This window comes from Girardinichthys multiradiatus, chromosome 3 (genome assembly GCF_021462225.1).
Source record: "Girardinichthys multiradiatus isolate DD_20200921_A chromosome 3, DD_fGirMul_XY1, whole genome shotgun sequence".
NCBI lineage: Eukaryota > Metazoa > Chordata > Actinopteri > Cyprinodontiformes > Goodeidae > Girardinichthys > Girardinichthys multiradiatus.
Window position 1 is genome coordinate 11,453,437 of NC_061796.1, and position 18,306 is coordinate 11,471,742.

General features: G+C 39.0%; 2 protein-coding genes across 8 annotated transcripts in view; one reads left to right on the forward strand and one right to left on the reverse strand.

The window, feature by feature from the left end:
* Positions 1 to 755, reverse strand: part of dnah5 (dynein, axonemal, heavy chain 5) — a 136,043-nt gene extending 135,288 nt beyond the window's left edge. For all 4 annotated transcript variants that reach the window (XM_047360743.1, XM_047360741.1, XM_047360742.1 and 1 more), the window contains exon 1: positions 538 to 755. In XM_047360743.1, coding sequence (XP_047216699.1) covers positions 538 to 627 — 90 coding nt within the window. In that variant the 5' untranslated portion in view covers positions 628 to 755. The remainder of the gene's footprint in view (positions 1 to 537) is intronic.
* Positions 756 to 1,816: 1,061 nt separating this feature from the next.
* triob (trio Rho guanine nucleotide exchange factor b) overlaps positions 1,817 to 18,306 on the forward strand; it is a 140,058-nt gene continuing 123,568 nt past the window's right edge. For 2 of the 4 annotated variants that reach the window (XM_047360312.1, XM_047360313.1), the window contains exons 1-2: positions 1,817 to 2,125; positions 15,478 to 15,531. In XM_047360312.1, coding sequence (XP_047216268.1) covers positions 2,056 to 2,125; positions 15,478 to 15,531 — 124 coding nt within the window. In that variant the 5' untranslated portion in view covers positions 1,817 to 2,055. The remainder of the gene's footprint in view (positions 2,126 to 15,477; positions 15,532 to 18,306) is intronic. The other 2 variants (XM_047360309.1, XM_047360310.1) reach the window with 1 other exon arrangement.

Genomic DNA, 18,306 nt, shown 5'->3' on the forward strand with positions numbered 1-18,306 from the left:
GTAGGATTTCTGAACATACAAAGATGTTGATAAACTCTTTTTTATGCTGGGATTTTAATTTCAACACTAATTTTCTATAATGTCATGGAAAAGCAAATGTGAAAATAAAAATTAAATACCTTGTATTAGCAGAAATATAAAATCCAACTTTACAACTTTTGACATTGATATGAAATTATATGAACATACCATCTTAGCTTGCCACAGAGAACAAAGTAAAGGTCTGTTTTCAGTTTCGGTTAATGTTTAGCAAGATGACTGAGTTGTGAAACTTTAGATGAGAAACTGTGAAGAGTCAAACAAATCTGGTCATTTTAAGAAATAAAAAAAATGACAAATATCAAAGCTAATTTAAAATTAGCATCATGGGTAATCTTTTTAAATACACATTAAAGTTTTTTGCACATTAAAAAGGAAGGAGACAAAAGATTTGAACCAGTTAAGAGCGAGGGATTTTTCTGAAAGACCTTAAAAAAAGATAAGAATAAAATATCACGTTAATATCCTCACTTATGTGTATGAAGTTTTAACCCAAACCTGCATTTCCTTGAGGGTCTCCACAGACATAGATGACTGGCTGGCCCTGCTTCTGTAGCTGATTTTAGCGTTCCGGGAGCTGAAGGACATTTCTCTTTTTCTAACAAAAATTCCTCATAGACCAAAAATATTACACATTCAACCAACTTCTGTCCGTTTTTTAGAGTTTCTTTAGTTCATATTGCAGAGATTTGGCAGAAGCCTTCACTCCCCAAGAACTTGTGTTGTTAGTTTCCAAGGCAACACAGCAGTAAAAAGGTGGTGGCTGTGACGATTTCTTCTCTTTTATTTTTTTCTTTTATTTTTTTGCTGTTCTTTTTACACCAATTTCTGTTTCAAAAAGGAATGTGTTTGGAACACATTCCTTTGCATTAAATGCAAAGGAATATAAGTATTAGGCCTACTTGCATTAAATGCAAGTAGGCCTAATACTTCATAAAAACTATTTACAAGAAAATGAAAATAATGGCAACAATCACGGGGGCGGGTGTTTAGTTTGTTTACCTACAAATCTATGACCATACGACACCTGACTGCTTCAAGTAGAGACACAATTAATTATTATTTCCCTAAACCTCACTTAAAAAAAAAAAAAAACGAACTATCCCCTTAGGTGGGGCTCGGTGCATTTTCTCATACCAACCCCTAGATGGCACTAGCGTGCCGTCTATTCGAAAAGAACTGAGCTGATGCTCATGGGGAGAACTGGGTTAGGTTTGTGGGGCAAATGACCTCATACTGTAGCATCATCTTCATCGGTAGGAGATGAAGAGCAAATGAAGTCATCCTTTCATTTTACTGCCACTTTGTCCCGCTTATGGACTAAGTCATGCTAAAATAATACTGATAACACGGAATTGTGTGCAATATGAGTATAACTGTTTTCCAACACCTAACTATCTCATTAGAAATGTAAAAAGCGCATCCTCTGGAATTTGAACAATTCGTTTGCGTTAAGGTATCCTAAATATAAAAAGGGGACGCCTAATTCCTGGTTAATGTTATGACATCTGTCTGAACATCTACGTTTAAGCTGTTAAGACATAGAATCCTGACACACACGCAGCCCACATCAGCACCGCAGCGTGCACCGCTGTGTCGCACATCATAAAAATAAAAAAAATGGGTGGCGCACATTGCACCAAACCCCCCTCCGAAACGGAATCCCAGGATATCCCACCCTCACCCACCCCTTGAATCGGAATAGCCCTCCTTCATCTGTTCTCCTCCTCTTTTACCTCCGCCTTCTCTCATTATCGCCCCCCCTTTCCTCCACCACCCCTCCTCTTCTGCCTCACGTCCCAACTCGGGAGCGCCGCCGATCGGTCGCCAGGATTTTCCCCTCTCGGCCAAAATGGAGGAGACGGTTTGTCGCTCATTGAGGGGAGCGGATTTTATATGACCGTATCGGCTTCAATGAAAGTCGCCAGGATTCGCATTCGTTGATCAGTTGCGACTTGAAACAGTAAAAACGGTCTGAAGATATCTGTCGCCGTTTCCGCCCGAGCGACCGCAGCCATGAGCGCAGGAGAGGGGATAGATGAGGCTGCAAAGGACGCGGCAGACATAGCGGCGTTTTTCAAATCGGGTAAGTCAGGGGAGAAAAAAAGGGGCGAGTCTGCTTCTGACAGAGCCTGAGGAAAGCTCTCTGTGTTATTGCCTGGTGGTCCTGGAGGTTATTATTTCCATATGTCACAAAATACATATGTGCGAGATGCGCGGCACACTATGCGTGTGAGGTGCAGGGTGCGATGCTCACGGCTTGTAGTTATTTACATCATTCCAGTCGAGCACTGACGTGTCATATTGCAGCGTTTTATGACAACAGCGCGAAAATCACCCTCAGCATTCCGTGCTGCTAATTAACAGTGTGCCCATCTTGGGTTGGACTTAATCTGTTACAAGGTGTGGATGGTTACAGCTCGACATTGGTGATTGTTTTGACGTAACATCCATCACGAACCCCATGGAGGCTGATCAAACAGCCTTCATAATGCATGCATATAGGAAAAGCGTGTAGGCCAATCGGTTTTATTCAATGTCTGTTAAAAGTGGTGCAGAGAAATGAGGTGCCATGGACGTCTATATGCATTGGACCTCTCTGCTATGATGGCATCATCATAGCAGATGATGCCATCATAGCATCATCTGCTTACTTTATCACCTTGCAGGTAAAACATCATCACCTTAAGAAGATCCTAGCGGCCTGCACTCCTAGTCCTATAAACAGGGCCTTGCAGAAGTATTTCTTGCCATCACAGACTTGAATATATTTTATTGGAGTTTCATGTGATAGAGCAACATAGAGTAACACATAATTGTAAAGTGAAAAATTGTGCATAGTTAACAAGCAGAAAATGTTGGTATGCATATGTATTCAGCCCGCTTTATTCTGATATTTCTAATTAAAACACATAATTGGTAATTGGGCGTTTTCAGCTGGTAATACAGCTGTTCCCAAGGACCACAGCAGACAGGTCAGGGATCGCATCGTGGGGGAGTTTATAGCAGGGGCAGGTTTTAGACCAACATCCAAAGCTTTAAGCATGTCACAAAGCACCGTTCAGTCCATCATCTGAAAATGTTGTGAGTATGGCACAACTGCAAACCTATGAAAAAATGGCAATCCATAAACTACCAGCCCAATTAAAGAGAGCATCAATTACAAAAGCAGCCAAGTGGTCCAAGCTGCGAAGCTAAAGAGGTCCACAGCTCAGATTTTGAGATTCTGTTGACACCTCAACTATTCCTCATGGACTTCTGAAATGTGGCCTTAATGAAAGAGTGAGCCATTGTTGACAAAAACAGACATGTGCTTAAGATCCTCCGGTCAGAAGAGAGCAAAACTGAACCTTTTTGGCAGACATTCAAAATGCTATGAGTGGCAGAAAACTGACATTGCACATTACCCTGAACACACTATGCTGATGACTTGGTGGTGGCAGGATAATTCTGTTGGGATGGTTTTCTTCAGTAGGTGGAGGTTCACCTTCCAGACAACCTATCTAAACATATAGGCTGAGCTCAAATACAGTGGTTTAAAATAAAATACGGTCATTTATTGGAATGGCTCATTCAAAGTCCAGACTTAAACCTAAATGAGAGTCTGTGGCAAAACCTGAAAATGTGTGTTCTCAGATGGTCTCCATCCAATCTAACTGAGCTTGATCTATTTTGAACAGAATGAGGAAAATGTTTCAGCAAAATACATTGAAGTATGTTGTTGTAACATGACTCCATGGGGTATGGATACTTAAGCCAGGCACTGTTTATTGATGCATATGGACCTAAAGCATGTTTAGGTTAGGGTTAGGTGTCCGGATCAGCACACACCAAAACAACCAGCTGTCTTTTGCTCCTTCAGCTGCTTCTCTCTGTGACACTTGGTGCCTTGGGGTCTGCCAGTCACCATCCCCTCAGGATGAGGACAAGCAGGGATGCTAACTTTTCCTCGTTTCCACCTAGATGTGATAAATCCTTTGTCAGTAATTTCTCCAACTTTCACACTCAGATATATATATATATATATATATATATACATACACTATAAACAGTCAGCAAACCACATCGTTTCTCCCCAAACGGCCACTTGACAGTCAGCAGTTAGAAATGTAGAAATGGATTGCATTCAAATGCCTTCTTATGGATGACTGGATACCTGCCAGCATGTATTTTCCTACAGCTGTGTTGTACCCTGCCAAAAAGTTGGCTTGCAAGTGAAGTTGGGTCTGCTTGGATGTTTCTGTAGCGGCAAATGCAGTTCATACAGTATTCATGAAGAAGACAGAAATAGGTTGTGCCCTGAGGAAAAGTTTAGAATAAACTATTATGAAGCGAAAGTGTGGAAAAAGAAGTTGCTCGCATGATCAGCACAGAAATAGTGTTGGAAGCTACGTTTGTCCAACACAGTTTAGAATGAGGGGTTCAGGAAGTCTTTAGCCATTTTGTTCAGACTTCATTTCAGTGGGAAAAATAAAAACCTTTATTGATTTTCATTGTGTTTATGACTCTCACAATGAACACATTGTTGAGTTGTATAAAGAGATCATTATTTTCAGCCTGTGTTTTATTTACTGTTTTAATTCCTGAACAGCTCAGAGCCAGATATTGATGAGTCATTTGCCTCTGATGTCTCTATTATCCATCTATATTTGTTTTCACAAACGCAATCTGTCAAAACACGATATGCCGGTTTATTTGTTCATACATGCACCCCATGTGGGGTGCATGTCGTGTAACCTTTTTAGCATGCTCCCCCTAATAGATACCAGCTTGTTGCATGTTGAAATCTTTGTACACAGCTGAAGGCTCTAGTTGATCCCAAGCAGTTTTATTTCTGGAGCTCTGTTTACACTTTACGTAGCTGCCCTCTTTCTTCAGGAAAGATGAAAAATGTAGCAGAATCTTGTACCAAACCATAATTTAAGCGATTGACTGCCTGTCTGAGCAGCCTGATTAACATGAGAAGCTGACTTCTTTATTAGTTGGATAATCAAATACGATTGTGAGATTTAGAGTTAGTTGTTTGGATGATTAAGCTGTAATTTGCCTCACCTGGATGGATGATATTATCATTGGCTCTTTGGAAGACTTAATGCTTCTTTCTGCTTGATTATTTTCAGGGAGCAGATGGTGCTTCATCTCAAGCCCACTCTGTTGCTGTGGATTACAGCTCAGCTGCTGAGTCACTCTCCCAGGTTGCTCATGCCATGACTTAATGTCCTATCTTTTAAATTGTGCCAAATATTCCAAAATGACCCAGTGGCTACCATAAAACAGACAATGTAAACGTTATCTACTGGACAATGTGTGTAAAAGTAAGGTGGTTGTAACTGGTGGTCTCCATTTAAAGGCATATTTCCAGAATGTTTCTCTGCTGTTGTGTTTAGGCTTGTAGTCAATCTATTGAATATGCCCACTTATCCATGCAGAATCACAGGGGGCTGCTCAGTGGTTAAAATGTGGAGTGCAGCCTAAACAGTTTACCAGTCCATTACAGTGTCAGACAGAGACAGACAGGACAAACAAACTTGTACACACTCACGCACAAGGGCAATTAAGAGAGATCAGTTAACCTACCATGCAGGTTTTGGGACTGTGTAAGGAAGTCAGAGTACCTGTCGAGAACCCACCCATGCACTGAAAGAACATGCAAACTCCATACAGAAAGACTTCCAGCTGGGATTTGAACCCAGGACCTTCTGCTAACAGCTGCGCCACTAGGCAGCCTGCCTGTTGTAAAAAATTTGAAACTGAAAGCAAGGCAGCCAAGCAAATTGCTGACGGTTGCCGAAAAACGATGATGTTACATGTGCAGGATCAAACTATGAATTAATGAAAAATACAGTAAGTATTCTTCAACAACGAAGAAATTCAGCATAATGAAGACTTTAATTCAGTGTTCAGCTGATATGATATATATATATATATATATATATATATATATGTATAAATTATTGTTCTCTGAGAGCCAGTAGCTTGGAAACGGAATTCAATTAAATTTAGTTTATTTATATTGAGCCAGTTAAAAAAAAATTTGTGTCAGGGCATTTTACAAAAAGAAAACACAATTCAATAAAATTATACAGGCGAGTCAAAGTAAAATTGAATACATTCTATTTATATCCTAGTTATCAAACAATGCTATAGAGTTCAGTTCATTATTCAAATTGGTTAAAAAGTTTTATGTCTTAAGAGAAGCTGAAATACTGATAAGCAATTAGATGATAGCTACAGTCAAACACTTTCTCAATCATTTAGCTCAGACACTGAAAGAAATAAAATAATTCACCGGGGCAGCTAATTATTTTTGGTAAACATGCAGGAGGAAATTTTTGACAGAACAGTTATTGATTTTATTACCACGATCTACAGATGTGACAAGATATTTTGTTGTGATGGGACAGCCTGGACACAGATTTCCTTTTCCAGCATAGCCAAGTCTTTGGGGAAAATAAAAAAGTGCTCACTTCTTATTTACTGTCTTACCAATAAGCAGCTTTATAAACATTCAGCCTTTTCTACTGTTCCATATGATATGTCATCACTCCATATATGGTAGGGCAGATTACATCTTAAGATCTGTCTCCAAGGGCTCCTGTCAGAAAAATGCATGTTAAAATTACTTATCTGCTTTGAGAAATGGTGGAAAGACCAGTTCTTATTTGTTAGTAATCTCAAGATAAAGATTTGTAGGCTTTCCAATATTTTTGATAACAATCTCTGTTAAAACTAAAGCTATACTGTAGTTAAGAAGCACACAATCCAGGAATATTAGTGCAGTGTAGTAAAGCTGTCATTGCTTAGAATGTTTTGTGAAAAATGAAAGTGTTTCCTCATGCTTAAGTAATGGATTTGTGGCTTTAAGTTGTAGTTAAGAGGTAATCGGATGTTCCGTTTTTAGAAGTCTGCGCAGAATGCATGTTTTTGTCCTCGTAAAACATTTTTGCAATGCAAGAATCTTTTTGGGGATTTAAAATATTTTAATGAAAAGGGAATGCTTGAGACAGATTTCCTTGATGAATGGAAACAGATGGAAAATCCAATTACCCAAAGCTTTGGATAAAAATATGTTAATTTATTTGTTAAGCTTTTTAAATGCTCAGTCAGTCATGTGTACATGCTTACAGGCATTGGTTGGTTTGTACATAAGATGTAGTTTAGGCCTTTAAAGGCCAAGATATAGTAGCATGTATAGCACTTTAATTTAATCTACACTATAAAAATCTACTTTGTTCTAATAGAAATGGTTTGATGACACATGTACAAGTTACAGTCAGTAAGAAATAAAAAAGACAGATTGTATTAATTGTTTATTGTGTTTAAAGCACTGAATGCCTTTGGAAAGCATGCATGAGGGTCATAACAAAGTACAGCCCTAGGCTGCAAGTTGCAAGCCACGCCCCTTTGATTCCACAACTGCTGCAACATGACCTAAAAGCTCACATGGTTCATAATTTTGGCAAATTGTCTTGTATGGTATGAAAGGAAAAACTGATCCATTTGGGGTGGGGGCTCATGCTTGCATGCTTATTGTGGAACTACGATTTGAAAGGGGCTTCATTCTGCCCTTTCTCAGAAAACAAATGAATAAGTGAATAAAGTTTTGTGTAATTGGTGCAATACTGGGATCGCTAGAAATATGAACGCTTGCAGTGTTTAAATAATTCTGATACCTTGATGAGTCCCATATGATCCTACACCCTTCAACTTAGACCAAAACCAGTGGGTCTGGTGTACGTACTGCATAGACAAAATGTTTACATCATTTCATGTGAAACTTGATTCATTCTGCATTACATTTTGCAGCATTAGAGCAAAAATATCTGTTAATTAACCCTGATCAAATATGTTTAGGCACTATTAAGAACTTCTGGAAAAACTAAAAATAACTTTTGCACAGCAGAGAACTTTTGAAAATGATTATTTTATATACACATTCTAAAGTGATTCGGAAAATGAAGTTACTGGTCCTGCAATTGCATTACTTTGCCGAACTGCATGCTGAAACTCAATTGTCAAAAAAGCTACCAGATGTATGCTGGTATACAATTTAATAAGTGTTGAACCATCTTACATAAGAGCCCTGGTCTAAATCATAACTACACTGGTCATACAACTTATGCCATCACTTTAAAATATCTGCATTAATGGATCTTAGGGTTGTTGCAGAGAATGGCTGTTTATTGTGTAAATTGATCACCTTTTAAGCATAAGTTCAAGATATCCTTCTATGTTAAGCATGTCAATGCTGATGTTGACTTTCTTTTACCTGGTAAATGATAGATTTTCTTTTGTGAGAAAATAATAGAGGATAAGCAGACACAGTGCAGCCTGTCTTTTTATAGTTGTGTTGAACATAATTGTGAAAGCACATAACCTCAGTAACTACTCAACAATTAAATTAACACCAGTTGAACAAGATGTGACTCTTGTGCGTTCAGTGACTGAGGAAAGAATTAAGATGTGTAATGACACCGTTATTATTGACAGCTCAGCGAGCCATGTCCCTCTGTGCCCACAGCAAACCCGATGACCTGTGCCAGTATAAGCTGTAATGAGAGCCAAATCATCGAGCTGTGAGCTCTCATTTTCTTGTAGCACAATCATAACTGATTGAAGTCTAATGACCTATAATGTCACCTTGCAAACTCGAGCATAAATCTTGTGTAATTCTGCTGATGAGATGAAAGAGTTCAACTGGGTGTGAACTATGCCGCCTTAAACAAATGTATAAAGATAATGCATATAATACATATCTATTCACAAATGCTTACAGATAATACATTGAGTGGATTTAGTGAAGGGAAATATAAGAATAATGACAACAGAAATAGAGCTACCACAGTAACTCAAAATATAGGTTAGAAAGGAGAGTGAGATGCAGAAAGAGAGGACACAACATACTCAGAGGGATAAACAAGCCTTCACTCATCAAATTACAGATCTGAAGCTTGGGTGGAGCTCACCCTGTAAAAATGTAGGCTGTGCTGCTCTTCCTGAGGCTTTAACCTTACAGTTAGATCTAGGGGCAGCCTAATTGGCAGTTGGTCAGAGTTAAAGATCATAAGCTTTGACTGGCATTGCCTTCACTGTTGAACCACATGGTCTCACTTGCACTGTTAACTCTCACTTACTGAAATCCACAAAAAGAGAGCACCAAGTTGTTTTGATGTCTGAGTGAAGTCCTGTGTATTCTGTTGGTCAGTTAAGATTTTTGGAAAGCATTTTGACCTTACTATCGCAGTTTAGTAAATAACAGAAAGACAAATTCAACCAACAGAACTTTATGTCATCACATTTCAGATGTTTAGAGGACGACAACATCTTTGCTAAAAGTTAAAAATGACCATGTTAAAAATACCATGTTCAATAAAAAAGTGATAAATGAGCTTTTTACTGCCAGAATAATGACTAGAGATTAAATGCTTTTCAGCTAATAATTACACAATGAAAATTTGTATTATAATTTCAAAATTAAATTACAATTCAAACAGTAATTGAATACCATGATTGATTGCCTTTCCATGAAGAAAGAAACAACACAAGTAGTAGAGTGCCTCCAGCTGCCTACCGCAAAGTAAGATAACTTTTAATCTGGGTTGTTTGTTTCTCTTACTACCAACTTCTCCAAAAGTTTTTTATTACCAGCATTTTAGCTGAAGTTCTGCTTATACTTAGTTGGATGGCAGAAATAATACTCAAAATATTAAGGCTTTTTTCCTGGAGCAGTTACATTCATGGACACAGTGCAAACCCACACAGAACTTCCTGCAGGCTTAATAATAACAGCCTGAAGCATAAATATAATGTGCTCTTAATTCCATAAAAGTCACATTTTAAACACCATCAAAACATTTTACAGGGTCTTCTATTTTGGTGACAGAAATAGTCCAATACTAATCTACAGGGCTCAATAGGACTTTGGGCTACCCTTTGCAGCAATGACTGCTTCACCATTTGTGGGAAGACTATCCAAAGGTTAATGGATGCATTTATGGAAATTTTAAATGATTCTGTCAGAAGCGCTTTAGTGAGGTCAGACAACGAATGTCCCCTTTTTACCAAATTTTACACTTGACACATCATAGACAGGCAAATGCCGCTCTCCATGCTACTGCTAAACCCAGACATATCCATAGGATTGAGGGGGGGAGTGCATCTTCACTGCTGTAGAATCTGGTGGCAGCATGCTTTTGACCGCTGCATCTGACCTTTTGCATTGCACTTGGTGACCTAAGAAATGAATACAGGTCCTCGGCCAGGGAAAAAATTTTATTCATATCCTACCTCTAACCATTTTCACTTTTTCAAGACACTTTTAAAAGCCCTCAATTACAATAAACTACACCAGTGCCCAACGGATGTGTGATCAAGAATGTGTGTCTCTGCTAGCCTCACCCCATCTTTTACTAAATAATTGCATCCTTTTACTGTTATGTACAACCTGTGAATTGCTATTATTGCCATTTATTTTTAATAAAAGCCATAATGAGTTTGAAGTTTGCCATGAACCATGTAGGGGACTCAGAAAATATGAGGAAGACGGTGCCATGGCCATATAAGACCTTTGTCTAATGCTCATTTCATCCAATAGCCTGTAGAGTAGTTTGGAAACCCACAACATTCTTCATTGAGTAAATCAGTACAATTTACAAAGTTATAAATCGCAGATCACTTTATATGACTGAACTTGTCGTATTTATACATTTTTTGGACACTGAATAACCTAAATGTAAAATGATAAACATAAACCTGTTCAGGAAATCATCTGAGTCCTCTTCCACATACTTGAGAGATATTTGTGAGTAACTTCAAGTTGATAATCAGGAAGTCCAATAAGTTAATAATGTATTTGCAGAATGCTGAGTGTACCCTATGGGATCACTTTATGACTTCACACACATACACAGGATGCAGACACATGCACAGCAGTATATATCACTGTATCCTATACAGGTCCTTCTCAAAATATTAGCATATTGTGATAAAGTTAATTATTTTCCATAATGTCATGATGAAAATTTAACCTTCATATATTTTAGATTCATTGCACACTAACTGAAATATTTCAGGTCTTTTATTGTCTTAATACGGATGATTTTGGCATACAGCTCATGAAAACCCAAAATTCCTATCTCACAAAATTAGCATATCATTAAAAGGGTATCTAAACGAGCTATGAACCTAATCATCTGAATCAACGAGTTAACTCTAAACACCTGCTAAAGATTCCTAAGGCCTTTAAAACTCCCAGCCTGGTTCATCACTCAAAACCCCAATCATGGGTAAGACTGCCGACCTGACTGCTGTCCAGAAGGCCACTATTGACACCCTCAAGCAAGAGGGTAAGACACAGAAAGAAATCTCTGAACAAATAGGCTGTTCCCAGAGTGCTGTATCAAGGCACCTCAGTGGGACGTCTGTGGGAAGGAAAAAGTGTGGCAGAAAACGCTGCACAACGAGAAGAGGTGACCGGACCCTGAGGAAGATTGTGGAGAAGGGCCGATTCCAGACCTTGGGGGACCTGCGGAAGCAGTGGACTGAGTCTGGAGTAGAAACATCCAGAGCCACCGTGCACAGGCGTGTGTAGGAAATGGGCTACAGGTGCCGCATTCCCCAGGTCAAGCCACTTTTGAACCAGAAACAGCGGCAGAAGCGCCTGACCTGGGCTACAGAGAAGCAGCACTGGACTGTTGCTCAGTGGTCCAAAGTACTTTTTTCGGATGAAAGCAAATTCTGCATGTCATTCGGAAATCAAGGTGCCAGAGTCTGGAAGAAGACTGGGGAGAAGGAAATGCCAAAATGCCAGAAGTCCAGTGTCAAGTACCCACAGTCAGTGTTGGTCTGGGGTGCCGTGTCAGCTGCTGGTGTTGGTCCACTGTGTTTTATCAAGGGCAGGGTCAATGCAGCTAGCTATCAGGAGATTTTGGAGCACTTCATGCTTCCATCTGCTGAAAAGCTTTATGGAGATGAAGATTTCATTTTTCAGCACAACCTGGCACCTGCTCACAGTGCCAAAACCACTGGTAAATGGTTTACTGACCATGGTATCACTGTGCTCAATTGGCCTGCCAGCTCTCCTGACCTGAACCCCATAGAGAATCTGTGGGATATTGTGAAGAGAACGTTGAGAGACTCTAGACCCAACACTCTGGATGAGCTAAAGGCCGCTATCGAAGCATCCTGGGCCTCCATAAGACCTCAGCAGTGCCACAGGCTGATTGCCTCCATGCCACGCCGTATTGAAGCAGTCATTTCTGCAAAAGGATTCCCGACCAAGTATTGAGTGCATAACTGTACATGATTATTTGAAGGTTGACGTTTTTTGTATTAAAAACACTTTTCTTTTATTGGTCGGATGAAATATGCTAATTTTGTGAGATAGGAATTTTGGGTTTTCATGAGCTGTATGCCACAATCATCCGTATTAAGACAATAAAAGACCTGAAATATTTCAGTTAGTGTGCAATGAATCTAAAATATATGAATGTTAAATTTCCATCCTGACATTATGGAAAATAATGAACTTTATCACAATATGCTAATATTTTGAGAAGGACCTGTACATGTTGCCTATAAGGCCTAGGATGCAATGAAAATAAAGATGATGGATGGATAGATAGATAGATAGATGGATGAAGGGAGGTTAGAGACCGGAGTGTTGCAGGTCATAAAAACGATGGTGGTCTTTTCTGTGTCTCCTGCAAATCCAACAACTGAAAAGACAGCAACCTCCATCTATAAACAACACACCCCCACCTCTCATTTCCCTTTCCATTGATTTCTATTGCTCTCCCCACTTCTCCCGCACATAGCTGATGTCTTTCCGAAGCTTATGGTCAAAATTCCAACAATGGCCTTTTTTTGTGATCCCCAGTTTTTATCTTTATCCACAACATATACATCTATGATATTGCATGCTTATAAAAACCTTTTCAAAGAGACATTTTTACATATGGACATAAAATACTTTGTTACAGTAAATAAAATGGGGAAACAGAGCCAGTAGTGCTTCTGAACATATATTTCTTAGAGGTACTCATTTACAAAATGTGACTTTTCCTTCCTCAGTCTTCCATCGGTCTATAACCGATGCCCCTCCCCCTGTCACTACTCTTTCCCTTTAGCTTAAACCAGGAAAACATCTGGATTTGAGATCTGAAGTCACACACCTCCCACAATGCTTCGTGGTTCTTTTTTTCAAGAATAGACTTTGAAAGAGGAGCCAAGAAGTCATGAGGGCAGGCCCCCCTTAAGTCACAGTGTTTTACAAAAGCACCCCCTCATCCCCGGTTGAGAATCGTGTTTTTATTATTTCTGCTCTAATTTAAAAAAATCTATTTTTCCGTCAAAGGAGGAATAGTTTGAGCAAAACATATTCTATCACAGATAGCTGGTTGAGGAATGATCAAATGCAGGCAGGAACCTGAGTTCAGACCTCTGTTATGGAACAGAAATCTCCAGAATTCCAAAACTAATCAAGAGCCAGATGCTCTGCCAACTCTGCTCTTGATATTTCATGAAAATCAAAAACTTACATCTATGCATTCATTGGGATTCCAGCCCAAACATGGCAAAAACCAGTAGACGTGGTGATAAGATCGACTTACACGTCAGAATTCAGAAGATCTGGAGCATGGGTAACGCACAGTTAGGCTAAAGATTCTCCAATACAAGTATAACTCGTATTTTCTCATTGTTTAGTCTTTCCTATCCTTTTTCCCCACACATCTAACGTTTAATGAAGACGGTCAGGACCAAGCAAGAGAGAAATGCTCTTATGTTATTGTGGTTCTGTAATTATAATTTGTAATCACCTCAGGATATCTAGTCCACAGGAATACACAGATGTTTTGATTCCAAATACAAAACCTCATACAAAAGCCTTGACACTAAGGTAGTTTTAAGTTACTGATTGTTTTTTTTTTCTGACACATTAGCAGCAACTGGACATGTAGAACTTGTCCAAACTTGCCTGCATTTTCACATAGACTTACTATATCACTGATATTAAGGTTCCCACACATTTTCATCTCAAACTTCCACACTTTTCCAGACTACATTACGCAGAGTTCTCAGTCGTTTTTTCGGTTGCAGTCATTGGTCTTTAATTGAGTAACCTGCCAAAAACAAAGAGGATGATGAATGGATGGATGGATGGATGTGAAAAAACATCCATACTTATCCAGACCTGGAAATGCCTAAACTCCATACTTTTTCTAGACTTCACAGGAACCCTGCAACTCTCACACACACTTATATCTGTTATCTGCTGCTACGCTTGTGGTGCATGTTTGCATACATGTATGAGACTGCTGGTCTTCTGTCAAGAACTGTGTCCAGCTGGTCCAACAGGACCCGTGTAGTCTCTCTCTCGCAAAGACACTAGTACTGCATCAGACCCACTTGCTTGGAAGACAGAGTGAGGCTCTAATTTGTCTCACGCAAAATAGAGCTCCTTAGACTCAGCATTGGCCTTTCCTCCTTCGGATAAAATAGGGCAAGGATCAGGGTTAACATCCCATCTTACTGTCAATGCTTGTAAGAGTGCTTACTTCTGGTTAACTGGTTGCTGGTCTAGATGATCTAGAGCAAGTTTTGCCCATCGGGGTCATTTTCATTTATTCTGTTTATGTGGAATGTCTACATATGCTATGTGATGTTACCTCTTTGTAATGAAAAATGAATTCTTATACTTTATGAAGGTTTTCTTCTCTCCTTCCTTCAGGCCAGTGGTTTTTAGCTTACACCCCATTCCTCTGCCCTGTCTTTTCACTGATAAGGCCTTGAGAGCTTTATCGGGACCTTTTCGTGGGCCAAACACTTCATCTGCTCTGCATAAAATGAGGCATACAGTGTGTAAGCAGGTGCTTACTGTAATCCTCGCTAGGCAACAGCATATGCCAGGCTGTTCTTTTCAGAAAGGCAGCCAGGACAAGTCAGAGTGGAGAACTAAGCTGCCCTTGTCCCTCTTTCCCCTCCTCCGTGTTATCTTGTGCCATGATAGTGCTGGGTTGTTGATTGACCCAGAAAAGAGTTCTTTTTTCTGCTCAATGCATGATGCATGGCTGTGTAAGTAAGAATTTGGGTGAAGGACGTATTTGCAGTGAGATTTGAATAGGGTTAGGAGGCATTTTCACATCAAGTAATTTAAAGTTTTCATTTATGAAATACTTATACTGCATGAAACCCTACACTTTAGCGTGAGGGCATGGGCATCTGTGTGCAACATGCAAGATGGTGTTTAATCTCAGTTAGGGACAAACCAGATATCTGGATCAAAGGGTTGCTTGTACCGTATGCACCCTGTAATACCGCTTCAACTTTAGATGCTGTTCAGGCTTTGCTACATCTCCAGTGGGTTATAGCAATCTTCAATTTATATGTGCTTCATTAAACCTTCTGTTTCTCATTATACATCTCTCTGTGTCTTTTTAGATTGCTCTCTTTCAAAATGTGATACCAAACTGGATGGCCCTGGTCAAACCTCAGGTAGGTCAAAGTCCTTATGATGTTGGCATGTTTTAGGTTGTCATGGTATGATAACCTTAAGTGAAAATACCACAGTTTTATGGTGTTCTGTCATAACTGTTAAATACATATGTGTAATTGCCATCACAGTCATTCATGTTGTTATTAAAATATGTGTTGTTGTGAACACATTTTTCTTATGGTCTTTATATAGTTGTCTAAACCATTTATTTGTTGTCATTTTATAATTTTATTACATAACTTTGAGCAAACTTGCTTTTTTTCCTGTCAGTGAAATTTGTCTTTCTAGTCAGCAAAGGAACAATATAGGAGCCTTCTTTCATCCAGCAGAGGGGCATTACAGAGCAACAGGTGTGGGACGGGCACTATTGCACTATAGAGCCCCGTAAAACTCTGTTCTACCTCACAATTTCTTTGGCGTCTCATAAATGAATCTAAAGCGATTGTTCAGATTCTTCAAAGTCATTATCAGTAGTAGGTCCCTCACCACCAGTAGACACACATCATATTGTCAGACATTCATAGAAAATTAAATAAATCCTAAAAGGAGTGAGGCAAATATACCCACCGTTTTAGTTGACTTTAACAATTCAAAACTCTATCTGAATGCGTTCGTATCCTTGGGAAATAATGCTTAAGTTTGTTTGAAGTTCTGTCATTGAAACCACTTTTCTTTGTCACTGCACTAAAGTTACGTTGGTGAAGTCTGCCGGCTCTATCCAGCCGCCTGATCAGCTGACCCAGGTGATTCTTTGTCCGCCATGAAAAAGTCCAAACAACAACAAATTCTCGAAGAGCAAAGAAACGTGCCATCTTCACTGTCATTTGAAAGGCTCTTGTGGACTTAGAGCAGACTGGCTAGTCACAGCCGATGAGACGGATTGATAGACCCTGGAGTCTTTAAGCATGACTTCAGCAGAGCAACACAGACTTTGTTTGATTGACAAAATGGAATGTTTTTAATTATGAAAGTATTTAATGTCCGCTGTTGTAACCCATGAGTGTAAATAGCTTCTGTCATGGCTACTCTTGCATCGTAATTAGCTAAAAAAAAGGGAATGTCAAAGTAGTTTATGAGGAGGAGGTTCACAATACACTAAGAAATAAAAAGCACTCAAGGAGAGGTTTCTGGTTTCAACCATAAGGTTTGATTTTACTTATAAGAAACACAGAAATATTCTCCGAGTTGACTTCCAACATATTGCAAATACAAACGTTATTTAGTGGTAGAAACACAAGACAGACCAAAAACCAAAAACAGCCCAGCTGTCTTTTCTTCTTAATCACAGTAAGAGGCTGCCCTGAATAGGCGGAAGGCCCTGAACAAAAATAATAATAATTAATTGCACGCCTACCATCTGTAATCATTAGTATTATTTTGTATCATTAGCAACATTTACCATCTACAAATAATTAAACTGTAACATCATTAACAGGTTCTAACAGCTTTAGTTTGAGTTGTTTTGAATTGAACAGGGATGAGTTCATCTGACTAGGTCCTAACCTTCCACCATTTATTTACTTTTCTAAAAACTCTAATACCATTAAGGGAACTATTAATGATAATAACTTCACAGAACCACATCTAGAGAGTTCTGGAATGTCCCTTTAAATTAGATAAGCATTGTGAGAGCAAGTTTTAAACGTTCGGTAACTATACGATTTATAAACTTTAATATACTTTGATTATAGGCCATTGTGTGGTCAGGGAAAGCTATTTGGAAAGTAAGTTGCTGAGTGCACTGGATTTATTCTTGCAAAAAAGATTGTGTATTTATTAAAACATATAAAAAAAGATTCCCACTTTAAATAATTTTGTGTTTTATGAAACTTTCCCTGAATCCTGTTAGATTAAAGCTCTTCCATGGCATCAGCTAGCAGCCATTACCATGTGTGTTCCTCTAATACCCAGAGGACACGCAGACTATAAATACATCAAGTCATTCTCTCATGGGTTTCTTGTTTGTGGTCATAAACATGTCAGTTAAGCAGCCTGTATTGGTGTTTATGCACATAGATTATCTCAAATAAAAGGAGGCCTCATGCTCAGACTATAGTTTCCTTGTTTTTAATGTAATCTCCTTTGGACTTAAGTATATTTGAATGCTTTGGATATCTTCCATAATACGTTTAATTTATGTTTTTACTAATCCATTCTTGGCATACAGAGGCATAATTTCATTTGAATTGCCATGCTGGGAGCAAAAATGGATTCTGTCTGTCCAGATTCATGTCATGTTGGATTTGCAGTTTTGGACTTCAGCAGTTTCATCATGAGCCAACTGTAGCTCATCTAGCTCTGAGTCCGTCATGCTAGACTCTGACCCGATGTTTTTCCAACTAGGCCATCCAGGGATGAAAAGAAGATTGGTTCCTATTGGCAGCTTGGCCCATTATTCTCAGTTGCCAGATTGTGAATGGATGCTAATGTGAAATGATTGGGACATGCCAGACAAATCCCGTGCACAGGCCTTTAACCATAACATCATGGCCTTCACCCCTAAGGCTCAACAAATCACAGTTTAGAGCAACGCTGCTGTCTTTGCATGTTTCTGTTGAAATTAGGCAGGAAAACTGAAGTTAATCAGGTCTTGCTGGTTTTTTATGACTTTTTCTTCCTATTTCCTCTTCAATTACAGCAAACACAGTTTAGGTGCTTTCGAATGAAGTGTCAATTTATCAAACTGCCTCAAGAATCTCGGTGTACAGCAACAAGAAATTAAAGGTGTTTTCTTAGAAAACAGAATTTTAATATCTCTTTAAATATATTTCTCT